The sequence below is a fragment of the Musca domestica genome, unplaced genomic scaffold (assembly GCF_030504385.1).
Source record: "Musca domestica strain aabys unplaced genomic scaffold, Musca_domestica.polishedcontigs.V.1.1 61, whole genome shotgun sequence".
Classification (NCBI taxonomy): Eukaryota; Metazoa; Arthropoda; class Insecta; order Diptera; family Muscidae; genus Musca; species Musca domestica.
Window position 1 is genome coordinate 4775652 of NW_026712367.1, and position 13703 is coordinate 4789354.

Genomic DNA, 13703 nt, shown 5'->3' on the forward strand with positions numbered 1-13703 from the left:
ACCGTTATACGTGCTTTTTTTAAAGAATTTTTTTAGGCTACTTTAAACACATTTTTAAGAATTTTTGAAGGCCCCTCGAAGCTCTTATAAATGTTTTTTTTTTTCAGGAATTTTTCTACCATTTCTACCCTCGACGCAGTTTTTATAGGTTTTTGCTTTTTTTATAGGTTTTACTTACGACTCCGTTTTTTAAAACCTTAAACCGGGATTTTTTAAAGAATATCTGAAGTCACCCTAAGTGGAGCCAATTTTTTAACAATTTTCCAAATGCTCGTTTAAGCTCCTTTTAGCCACAATTTTATATTTTAAATTATTTTTTGTTTTATTTATTTATTTTTATTTATTTCTTATTTATTCATTATTGTTATTGTTTTTTATTTAATTTTTTTTATTTTTTTATTATTATTTTTTTTTTTTTTTTTTTTTTTTTTGAACAGTTGTTAAGACTTTTAAGGCAGATTTTTAGAGAGTTATATGGATCTTAAGGCACATTTTTGGGAGAATTTCCCAGACACTTTTAAATTAAATTTTGTAATTTTATGGCTTCAAAAAAGTATTTTTCAAAGCATTTTTATTCTCCTTAAATTCCCACAATTCATTCTTTCGACTTAATCCCTTTTTGCCGCATTTTCCACGATTTAAACCCTTCCCTACCTCTAGCCACACTCTAAACACAAATTTCTGTTAAGTACATAATTCCCTTACACTTGTATAATACACTGAATTACATACACGAACACACCAACACACACACACCTATACACATATCCCCCTACTTATTAACAACGAAATGTTGATTTCCAACCATTCCCCACACCCCATTTACCCTTTCCAAATACAGAGAGACCATAACACAAATATGCACTAAAACTCTATAAATTGCAAATTAAAGACGGAATGCTAATATTTATTATTCCCCCGCAAATACCGTTACACAAACAAATAAACAAATAAACATGTAATGGGGATGAAAAGTTGATTTTGCTGAGCTATTGAGAATTGACAAAATCGTTGATGTCGGTGATGAGAATGACGATTAGAAAAGTTTTCAAAATTGAAAATTGGAAAATTTAAATGTTTAATTTTGTTGATAAACGATGGCGTATGATTGTTTTGGTGTGCATACGCCCTAGAGTACCTTAAGAACGGGGGAATTATTATTAGTCATACGCTAGAGACGCTCATGGAGAAAAAATACCAGTTTCTTAGTGCTCAGAAAAATGTTTAAAAAAATCGGAGGAAGTCGTGGTGAATTTTTATTCAAAGAAAAAAAAATTGGAGAACGGCAGAATTTTTTTTTTTTTTCAATAAAATAAAAATCGGTCCTCAGACGAAGTTATTTCCATAGAAAAATTCCTGATTGTCTGTATTTGTACAGGGAAAAAATCATAGTGGCGTATGATTGCTGTGGGGTAGTAATGAAAAATATTCATACGTCCTGGAGTACCTCAAAGAGCGGGAGAATTATTGTTAGTCATACGCTTCAGAGGCCAATTTCTGTTTCTGGGTGCCCAGTCAAATTTTGTTTTATAAGAAAAAAATTAGAGGAAGGCGTGAGAAATGAAAAGGAAGATCTAAAGAAGAAATCAGAGAATTACATTTTTTTAATAAAATGAAAATTGACAGTCAGTGCGAAGTTTTTTTCCAAGAAAAATTTCTGGATGTCTTTATTTCCATGGGAACAAAATAAAACAAAAGAGATTAAAAAAAAATCTGAGTAATTAAGAGATTTTTTATAAAAAATAAAAATGTTTATCAAAAAAAATTAGAGAATGGCAGGATTTTATTTTTTTCAATAAAATAAAAATCGGCCGTCAGACGAAGTTATTTCCATAGAAAAATTCCTGATTGTCTGTATTTGTACAGGGGAAAAAATCACAGTGGCGTATGATTGTTGTGGGGTAGTAATAAAAAATATTCATACGTCCTGGAGTACCTCAAAGAGCGGGAGAATTATTGCTAGTCATACGCTCTAGAGGATTGAGGAGATAAAAGTCCAGTTTCTAGGTGAGAAAACATTTTTAAGATAAAACAAAAAATTCCAAAGAAGCCGTGGTACTAGAGAGTAACTAGAAAAGTTATTTCAATAAAAAAAGGAAAAAATTAAAGTTAGGAAAATTTAAAAAAAAAGAAAAAGAAAGAAAGAATTAAAAACAAGTAAAAAAATTTAATACCCTCCACAATTTGGAACGAATTTGGCAATTTTCAAAAAAATAAAATCCATTAAAAATTCTGTTAAAATCTTATTTCAAGTTTTTTTTGTTTTTTTTGTTTTTTTTGTTTTTTTTTTTTTTTTTGTCCGAATGTGGTCATTATCTTAGGGTCTATACGACGACGTGGACCTGCACAGACAATTTTCTGTCATAGCCTGTAGCATACATTACGAACTTCAAATATCAAAATTGAAATAATTCCATTGAATAATGTCGCTAAAATCATCAAAATACCGAATATCGGGAGCTACTGTTATACGGATGCTATACCAAAACGTGGACCTACGCAGGCAATTTTCTGTCATAGACTGTAGTATCCATTACGAAATTCAAATACCAAATTTGAAACAATTCCGGTGAATAATGTACCTAAAATAATCAAAATATCGAATATCAGGAGGTGCCGTTATATGTGGGATACCCGAAGACGTGGACCTGCACAGACAATTTTCTTTCATAGGCTGTAGTACCCAATACGAATTTCAAATACCAAATTGGAAACGATTCCGGTGAATAATGTCGCTAAAATCATCAAAGTACCGAATATCGGGAGGTACCGGCTGTACCATAACGTGGCCCTACAGGACCCATTTTAAAATACCAAAAATCTTGCAGACATAATACACATTTGAGTAAAATTTTGTGTACCTACTTCATATCGTTCGGAAGCTAGAGTGATATCCACAGACGGATGGACGGACAGAGGGACGGACATCGTTCGGACATTATTTTCTATAAATAATTTCTATTTGTGCCATTGTGGCGTATAACTAATAATAATTTTTTCCAGAACCTAGGGGGGCGTATGAATGTTGTTCAAGATAAACTTCTAATGATCATACGCCCAAAAATCTAGCAAATAAAATTTCTGTCAGGATAGAGTTTTTTCCCATAGGAAATTATCGGTTAAAAATTCTCTCAGGCCCCAGGAGAAGGTCTGTTTAATTTTTATTTTTTTTCTAAAAATATTTTGCTATTTGGGTGTTTGTTGCGCTTAACTAATAATAATTGCCAGAATCTAGGGGACGTATGAATGTGGTTCAAGAAGAACTTCTAATCTAGCAAAACAATTTCTCCCAGGATTAAGATTTTCCCATAAAAAAAAATTTTCGGATTTTTGGTCATTGGATTTTAAGACAAAGTTTCTTTTATTTGGAAAAAAATTCCCTCAAGTCTCAGGAGGTCTGTCTGTAAATTATTTTCCATAAATAATTTTATATTTGGCGTACTATGTGTCGTATAATTTATCATAATTTCCAGAAGCTAGGGGGCGTATGAATATTTTTAAAAATAAATTAAAAAAATGATCATACGCACCCGAGGCCTTCTCATCAAATCAATTCTCAGCAACTCAACTACAACTGGAAGGCCCCACAGAAAAAGTCCATTGCAAATATTTTTTACACACAAAGACCCCTACTTAATAATAATATTTCTATTTATATTTAACCTCTTTTTTTTAAAGAAAGCACCAATGTAGATGATGATGTTATACACCGCAAGAAAAAAAATTCAAAAAAAAAAAAACTAGAGAAAAAAATTATCAAAAAATATAAATTTTTTGCACAAAAATTTCTATAGACCTGAATATACACATACAATCCATTTAAAGCAAAAAAAAAAAATACACACCCCACACCACCTCCTCACTTTCATAGACACTCACCATCTTCTAGAGAGATTTCTAGTATTCCAGGCTACAATAGTAAGCAACGAAGAAAAGCTGTAGATCTTTTTGGAAACCACAGAGAAAAGTATTTTCTTCGTTTTTTTTTTTATTAAATTATATTTTTTTGTGACTAAAAGTATGATGATATTTAAATTAACTACGAACACACACAGACACACACACCCACATGGAGAGATAGAGAGACAAATTGACAAACAGTTTTCAATGAACAGCCAGAGGCAAACTAGGCATTCAGACAGGAGAGCCAAGAAAAGGCAATGGAAATGCAAGCAACCTAGCCACCCACCCAGCCATTTGTGTCTTTAGCCTCTTTTACCTCGTCCCACCCTAACAAAAAATCCAATCATCATTTTCACATTCTCCACGTCCATTCGAACTCTTATACCCCACAAGATATCCAATAGTCACCCAACCAGGCAGCCAGCCAGCCATCCATTCATCTATCCATCCATCCATCCATACTGCCATCCATGTTCTGAAGTATCTACCGGAGGTATTGTCAAAATCTCTACAGCTTCATTTGTATTCCAAGTTACAGCCATAGCAGCAGAATCAGCATCAATGGCAGTATGTTCAAGTGTCTATGAAATAAATGTAGAAAACTACAGATATTCCCTGCACACACACACACACAACTACCAACAGAGAGACACACAAACACACACACACGGCTACAGAGAGACGACAACTCAGCTACACGGCAAATGACAATTCAACCTATTCACAAATTCATGGAAAAGGTGTAGAGCGATTTTTCGTTACTCGGGAAAGTGATATAAGTCCTTGAATGTGGGGGAAAATGGTGGAATCCAAAAGGGACTGTATTTTCTTCGGGAGAAAAAAAATTTAAAAAACTGTAAGTTCGGCCGGGGCGAACTTTGAATACCCTCCACCATTTGCAACGAATTTCGCAATTTTCTAAAAAATAAAATCCGTTAAAAATTCTGTCAAAATCTTAAAAATACCGAATGTAACCGTTATATTAGGGTCCAATATTCAAATGCGAACTTAAAAAAAATTCGGTGAATAATGTAGCTAAAATCATGAAAATACCAAAAATACCATTATATGGGAGCTATGCGAAGACGTGACCCGCACCAACAATTTTCTGTCATAGGCTGAAGTACCCATTACGAATTTCAAATACCAAATTTGAAACAATTCCGGTGAATAATGTCGCTTAAATCATAAAAATACCGAATATATGGAGGTAACGTTATATGGGGACAATACGAAGACGTGGGCATGTCCAGACAATTTTCTGTCACAGGCTGTAGTATCCATTACGAACTTCAAATACCAAATTTGAAACAATTCCGGTGAATATTGTTGCTTAAAATAGCAAAATACGGAATATCGGGTGGTGCCGTTATATGGGAGCTATACGAAGACGTGGACCTTCACAGAACTGCATTTTTCCAGAAATCAAATTTTGCATTTTTCCGATATCAAATAATTTTTTTTCGATTGATATTTTTTAATTTGTTTAAAAGAAAATATTTTCACATTTTACAGGTACTGTATCTTCTGTTGAAAAATCACAGAGTCTTGGTACTGTATTTATTGTTTGGAAAATTTAATCCAAAACTGTATTTTTTCCATAAAAATTGAATTTTTTTTATAAAACAAAGAATGTGACAAAAATTGATGTTTATATAAAAATGAATATTTTGTACAGTACCTCCAGAACTACATTTTTCCTGAAATCAAATTTTACATATTTTTCCGATATCAAAAATTAAATCATTTTTTTCGATTGATATTTTTTAATTTGTTTAAATAGAAAATATTTTCACAGTTTACAGGTACTGTATCTTCGGTTGAAAAACCACAGTGTCTTGGTACTGTATTTTTTCTTTGGAAAATTTAATCCAAAACAGTATTTTTTTCACAAAAAAATTGGATTTTTTATAAAAAAAAGAATGTGACAAAAAATAATTTTTATATAAAAAATATATTTGTACAGTACCTGCAGGACTACATTTTTCCAGAAATCAAATTTTGCACTTTGTTCCGAAATCAAAATTGAAATCATTTTTTTTTTTCGATTGATATTTTTTAATTTCTTTAATAGAAAATATTTTCACATTGATTTTGAAAAATATTTTCACATCGGTTGAAAAATCGCAGTGTCTTGGTACTGTATTTTTTCATTGGAAAATTTAACCCAAAACAGTATTTTTTTCCATAAAAAATTGGATTTTTTAGAAAATGTAACAAAAAAATAATTTTTATATACAAAAATATTTTGTACAGTACCTTCAGGACTACATTTTTCCTGAAATCAAATTTTGCATTTTGTTCCGATATCAAAATTGAAATCATTTTCTTTTCGATTGAAACTTTTTAATTTGTTTAATAGAAAATATTTTCACATTTTACAGGTACTGTATCTTCGGTTGAAAAATCAAAGAGTTTTGGTACTGTATTTTTTCTTTGGAAAATTTAACTCACAACTGTATTTTTTCCATTTAAAAATGGATTTTTTATAAAACAAACAATGTAACAAAAAATTTATTTTTATAAAAAAAATATTTTTGTACAGTACCCCCAGGACCAATTTTTTCCTGAAATCAAATTTTACATTTTTTTCCGAAATCAAAATTGAAATCATTTTTTTCGATTGATATTTTTTAATTTGCTTAATAGAAAATATTTTTATATTTTCCAGGTACTGTATCTTCGGTTGAAAAATCACAGAGTCTTGGTACTGTATTTTTTTTATTGGAAAATTTAATCCAAAACATTATTTTTTCCAAAAAAAAAATGGATTTTTTTATAAAATGTAACAAAAAATAAATTTTATATAAAAAATATTTTGTACAGTACCTCCAGGACTTCAATTTTCCTGAAGTCTAATATTAAATTTTGTTCCGAAATCAAAATTTAAATCTTTTTTTTTTATATATAGATTTTAATTTGTTTAATAGAAAATATTTTCACATTTTATCTTCTGTTGAAAAGTCACAGAGTCTTGGTACTATATTTATTGTTTGGAAAATTTAACACAAAACAGTATTTTTTTCTAAAAAAAATTGTATTTTTTTATAAAACAAAGAATGTGACAAAAAAATATTTTTTATATAAAAATAAATATTTTTGTACAGTACCTTCAGGACTACATTTTCTTAAAATCAAATTTAACATTTTGTTCCGATATCAAATTTTATTTATTTATTGCTTTTTTTATTTTTTTTTTTTTTTTGTATTTTTTTATGTATTTATTTATTCATTTATTTATTTATTTTTTTTTTTTTTTGAAAAAAATTCATTTTTGTATTTTTTTATTTTTTATTTATTTATTTATTATTATTTTTTTATTTATTTTTTTATTTTTTTTTTTTTGAAAAAAAAATTCAAAACTTTTGGACTTAGTTCACTTTCCATATCAGCCGGACTTTTTCAGAGACTCTATGAATTTGCCAACAATAACAACAACTATTATATTTGTATTGAATTATTTATACCCATATATCGTATTGTATTGTATTGTTATTGTGGATTGTTCAATTTTGCAATTTGTCTTTTGTTTTCTTTTCGTTTACAACAATAACAACAACAGCAACACCACCAATTGTAGCAACACCGACACCAACAAATTTGATTGTATTTTTCCAAAGAGTTCTCTCACCATAAATTTTCCCATTCTTATTTTCTTTCTCTTTCTCTCTTTGTGTTTTTTTTTTAATGACTCTTCTCCCCCGGTGCAATGAAAACCAAAAAAAAAAAATCACATTAAATTTATTGCCCTCGTTATCATCCCACCCCTCGTACGCTGGGTAATGGTATTGCGGGGTGCATTGCAGCATAAAGACAAATCAATAGCCATCAATGGTGGGGGCATCATAAATGGATACGGTGGTAGTTATATTCCTGCATCATCATCCTCTTTAAACTCCGCCTCTGCCACATTGTCATTAAATAGCAATAATAGCAACAAAAACAGCAAATCTGCTTTAACACTCATGTCATCTCATCAGCAACAACAACAGCAAACATCATCATTGCCTCTATCGTTCTTTACCCTGCCAAATCGAACAACAAAATTATTCAAGAAAATGAATCTGTTCCTATGGTCACCCATGTCCCTGCTGTCCTCATCGAGGGCGGCCAAGTCCCCCCAGAGCTCGGCAACATCATCAGCATCATCATTAACCACATCATCCACCTCATCATTGTCAGCTGCAATGCGTATTGCCAGCCAGAAAATGCAATCATCGTCATCCTCATACCCAGCTATGGCCAAGGCCAATGGAGCCCCTGCATCTGCATCTGCTGCTGCTTCAATTGCCTCAGCAACTGTTGTGGATTTAAATAACACTTTATTAACTTCATCTACTTCAACATCGTCGTCATCGTCGTCGTCCTCCTCGACGTCTTCAACAACTACAACAACATCGACCACCTCCTCGACCTCTACAACAACAACTACTACCACTACAATACCTGCTGCCGCAGCCAGTGTCAAGTCCTCCTCCACCTCCTCTTCATCAGCATCATCATCATTGTCGTCGCCCTCATTGTCGGCAGCAGCAGCAGCAGCAGTCCGAACACATCAAGACCACAACAAAAACATAAATAACAACAAATATTATAACAACAACAACTACAGAGCATCTTCACAATCATTAATGGCCAAAGTAGATACAGTAAATATACTTATATATATATTTGAATCCTTTTGGTGTCCTCCCCCATAATTATACATATATAAGTGTACCTATATGTTCATATGTATTTGTGTATATGTGTGTGTGAGTGTCATTACTTCCATATCATATTAACGGCATGTTGAAATTTCCATTAATTTATTGTTTGTTTTTAATATCTCGCACATGATAATTGGCTCCATACAGGTTATGAATAATAGTAAAATAACGGTATCAGAGCTCAATTGGCATTGGAAGCAAGATTTAATGAGGAAAAATGGCATTCGGCACAATTTTCTTTCGAGCATAACAGTTTCACAAAAGTTCTCATAATGAGTATAACAGTTTATTGTACGCTTTAAACTTTTGGAATTCCGTTTTGCATCATTTTCCATTGAGTATAACAGTTTTATAGGCATTTAATAAGGCGTATAACAGTTTTCCTAGTATTATAACAATTCAATTGGCATTTGGTAACATTTTTAATGTAGTATAACAGTTTCATAAACATTTCATAATGAGTATAACAGTCTTATGTACCTTAAAACACATTTTAAGTTCTTTTTTACGTTCGTTGTTGTTGAGTATAACAGTTTTATAGGCATTAGATAAGACGTATAACAGTTTTTTCTAGCATTAAAACAATTCAATTGGCATTCGGTAGCATTTTTAATGTAGTATAACAGTTTCACAAACATTTCATATTGAGTATAACAGTTTATTGTATGCTATATCACTCTTGTAGCTCCTTTTTGCATAATTTTCTATCGAGTATAACAGTTTTATAGACATTAAATACGGCGTATAACAGTTTTTCTAGCATTACAACAATTCAATTGGCATTTGGTAACATTTTCTCTCGAGTATAACAGTTTCATAATTAGTATAACAGTTTATTGTGCGCTATAACCCTTTTGAAGTTCCTTTTTGCATCAGTTTTCATCGAGTATAACAGTTTTATAGACATTAAATACGGCGTATAAAAGTTTTTCTAGCGTTATAACAATTTTATTGACATTAAATAAGACGTATAAAAGTTATCCTAGCATTATAACATTTTCACTGTAGTATAACAGCTTCACAAGCATTTTAAAATGAGTATAACAGTTTATTGTACGCTATAACACTTTTGGAGATACTTTTTGCATCATTTTCCATCGAGTATAATAGTTTTATAGACATTAAATAAGGCGTATAACAGTTTTTCTAGCATCATAACGATTCAATTGGCATTGGGTAACATTTTCTTTCGAGTATAACAGTTTCACAAACATGTCATGATGAGTATAACAGTTTATTGTATGCTTTAACTCTCTTGAAGTCCCTTTTGCATCATTTTCCATTGAGTATAACAGTTTTATAGACATTAAATAAGGCGTATAACAGTTTTTCTAGCGTTATAACAATTCAATTGACTTTGGGTAATATTTTCAATGCAGTATAACAGTTTCTCAAACATTACATAATGAGTATAACATTTTATTGTACGATATAATACTTTTGAAGTCGCTCTTTTCATCATTTTCCATCGAGTATAACAGGTTGAAATTCATTTAATAAGGCGTATAACAGTTTGTCTAGCATTATAACAATTCAATTGACATTGGGTAAAATTTTCTTTCGAGTATAACAGTTTCACAAAACTTCTCATTAGTATAACAGTTTTGTATACCCTAAAACACATTTTAAGTACTTTTTTGCATCATTTCCCACCGAGTATAACAGTTTTAGACACATTAAATAAGGCGTATAACAGTTTTGCTAGCATTAAAACAAGTCAATTGGCATTGGGTAATATTTTCAATGTAGTATAACTGTTTCACGAAATTGCCGTATAACAGTTTTTCTAGTATTATAACAATTCAATTGGCATTCGGCAATATTTTCTTTCGAGTATAAAAGTTTCACAAATATTTCATAATGAGTATAACAGTTTTTTGTACCCCAAAACATGTTTTAATTTCCGTTTTGCATCATTTTCTATTGAGTATAACAGTTTTATAGGCATTAAATAAGGCGTATAACAGTTTTTCTAGCATTATAACAATTCAATTGGCATTCGGCAATATTTTCTTTCGAGTATAAAAGTTTCACAAACATTTCATAACGAGTATAACAGTTAATTGTACGCTTTAACACTTTTGTAGTTCCGTTTTGCATAATTTTGCATGGTGTATAACAGTTTTAAAGACATTAAATAAGGCGTATAACAGTTGTTCAGCATTATAACAATTCAATTGTCATTCGGCAACATTTTCTCTCGAGTTTAACAGTTCCACAAACATTTCATAATGAGTATAACAGTTTATTGTACGCTATAACACTTTTGGAGTTCTTTTTTCACAATTTTCCATCGAGTATAACAGTTTTATAGACATTAAATAAGGCGTATAACAGTTTTTCTAGCATTATAACAATTTAATTTGCGTTGGGTAATATTTTTAATGTAGTATAACAGTTTCTCATAATGATTATAACAGATTTGTGAACCCTAAACACATTTTAAGTTCCGTTTTGCACAACTTTCCATCGAGTATAACAGTTTTATATACATTAAATAAGGCGTATAACAGGTTTTCTAGCGTTATAAAAATTCAGTTGGCATTCGGCAACATTTTCTCTCGAGTATAACAGTTTCACAATTATTTCACAATGAGTATAACAGTTTATTGTACGCTATAAAACTTTTGGAGTTTTTTTTTGCAGTTTCACAAACATTTCTTAATGAGTATAACAGTTTTGAAGTTCTTTTTTGGATCATTTTCAATCGAGTATAACAGTTTTATAGACATTAAATACGGCGTATAACAGTTTTTCTAGCATTACAACAATTCAATTGGCACTGGGTAACATTTTCTTTCGAGTATAACAGTTTCACAAACATTTCATAATGAGTATAACAGTTTTGGAGATCCTTTTTGCATAATTTTCCTTCGAGTATAACAGTTTTATAGGCATTAGATAAGGCGTATAACAGTTTTTCTAGCATTATAACAGTTTTAAAGGCATTTTCTGTATTTCCAGCTCTCGAGTATAACAGTTTCTGTTAGAATTTTACAACAGATAAATCATTATTACACTTTTGATGCTATATCTGGTATCATATAAATTGAGTATAATAGTTTTCAGGAATTTGTTAAAGCGTATAACAGTTTTTGTGACAGTACAACACTTTAACAGTTTTATTTTTCCAAATTTACTTTTGAAAAATATTTTCTGTAGAGTATAACACTTTGATGGTAAACTGTTATACAGTATAACAGTTTCATGGAAAATCTTTATAGATTATAACACATTCTTAATCATTTTCATTGCAAGAAAATACCATGGAAACACCAGATAGCAGCTTTGCCCTTTTGAATAACCCATATCTCTCACTCCCGCTTCGTCCAACCATATCTCTCCCTCTGCTGCTCTCTCTCTCTGTTTGCCATTATTATCATCTCATTGCCCGTCTCATTTGCAGAGACCTTCAATGCAATTATTGACCCATTTCATGTCAATTTAATTCATCCTTGTAATATTTTTTGTTTTGTCATTTCGTTTATCCACTTGGCCTCATCACCAGCAGCAGACATCTGAGACAAACAAGAGCCAACAACAATAGTAACACAGAATAAAACACGCAAAAATTACAATAAATTCACTCGAACAACAACAACAAGACCGGAAAAATACAACAACGGTGGATCTATCAACCGTGTCATGATTTTTTTTATTATTTTTCTCTCCAACCAGGTCATCATTTGTCATTTGCAACCGAAATCATCATCATCATCGGTAGCATCAACATCATCCTCAGCATACAAATCAGAGGCACCACACCAGGCCAGGCCCAAGCTGTCCATCCAACCATCCACCCATCCCCGGTCTATTGTCAATGGTGTCAGATTGCACTTTTTTTCTCAATGCATTTATTTTTATTTCCATTTTTATTTATTTATATTTTTGCCTTTTCAATTCGGATTGCAATGCATGTTGTAGTTGTTGATGTTTTTGTTGTTCATTTACATGATAACAAAAATAACAACAACGGCAAACACCCAACCGAACTACTCAAATATGGAAATAAATAATTTTTGCATGCATTTAATTAGAAAATTGCGTAGCTCTAGCTCAGCTAAGATCCATGTCATTTGAAACCCCCCAGAGTTGAGGTCTCGTCCCAGTGTGACGGGGCCACTTGTTTGGATTTTGGGGTTTCCAGGTCAAGAATCGGCAGGGGAGAGTAGGCAGAAGATTCTTTTATTAGAAAATTTAAAAGAGAAAAACTAATCCGAAAGCCTTTCACTGAATAGAAAAGGACTTCGAAAGTGATGTTCTGAATAGTATCTGACTCCGAAAGTGACCTATACCAGGTCAAGAATCGTAATGGGAGAGGGGATGGTAGGCAGAAGTCTTTTTGTTTTTTGGAAATTTTGAAAAAGGGAAATAGAATCCGAAAAGCTTTTGATGAATAGAAAAGGCGCTTCGAAAGTGAAGTTTTGAATAGTATCTGACTCCGAAAATGACCTATACCAGGTCAAGAATTGGAAAGGGAGAGTGGATGGTAGGCAGAAGTCTTTTTTTTTTTGGAAATTTTGAAAAAGGGAAATAGAATCCGAAAAGCTTATGATGAATAGAAAAGAACTCCGAAAATTTTTAAAAGTATCTGACTCCGAAAGTGACGTATACTATAGTCAATTACTCCGAAAAACATGAAATCTTCAGAGATTAATCTGAAAATATTTTTCTGGGTAGTAGATGACTCCGAAAAATGTTTGCTGGATGGGAGATGACTCCGAAATTCAGATAATGGGAAGTAAATGACTCCGAAAGACACCTGCTGAGTGGAATGTTACTCCGAAAGTTATCTACTGTGCAGTAAATAACTCCGAAAGTCATTTGAGGTATAGGAGATGACTCCGAAAATCATCTTTTGTATAGGAGATGACTCCGAAAGCCATCTGATGTATATGATATGACTCCGAAAGCCATCTTCTGTATAGGAAATTACTCCGAAAGTTAGAAGATGACTCCTAAAGTCATACTTTTTATAGGAAATGGCTCCGAAAGTCATACTTTTTATAGGAAATGACTCCGAAAGTCATCTTCTGTGTGGGAGATGACTCCGAAAGTCATCTTCTGTGTGGGAGATGACTTCGGAAGTCA

The 13703-nt window shown here is 31.6% G+C and overlaps 1 protein-coding gene across 2 annotated transcripts in view; it reads left to right on the plus strand.

Annotated features, from left to right (window-relative positions):
• LOC101891900 (galactosylgalactosylxylosylprotein 3-beta-glucuronosyltransferase P) overlaps nt 1-13703 on the plus strand; it is a 139085-nt gene that overhangs the window by 117288 nt on the left and 8094 nt on the right. The window contains exon 5 of one of the 2 annotated variants that reach the window (XM_059129480.1): nt 7710-8552. The exons of the other annotated variant lie outside the window; for it this stretch is intronic. Coding sequence (XP_058985463.1) covers nt 7710-8552 — 843 coding nt within the window. The remainder of the gene's footprint in view (nt 1-7709; nt 8553-13703) is intronic. 2 annotated transcript variants of the gene reach the window in all.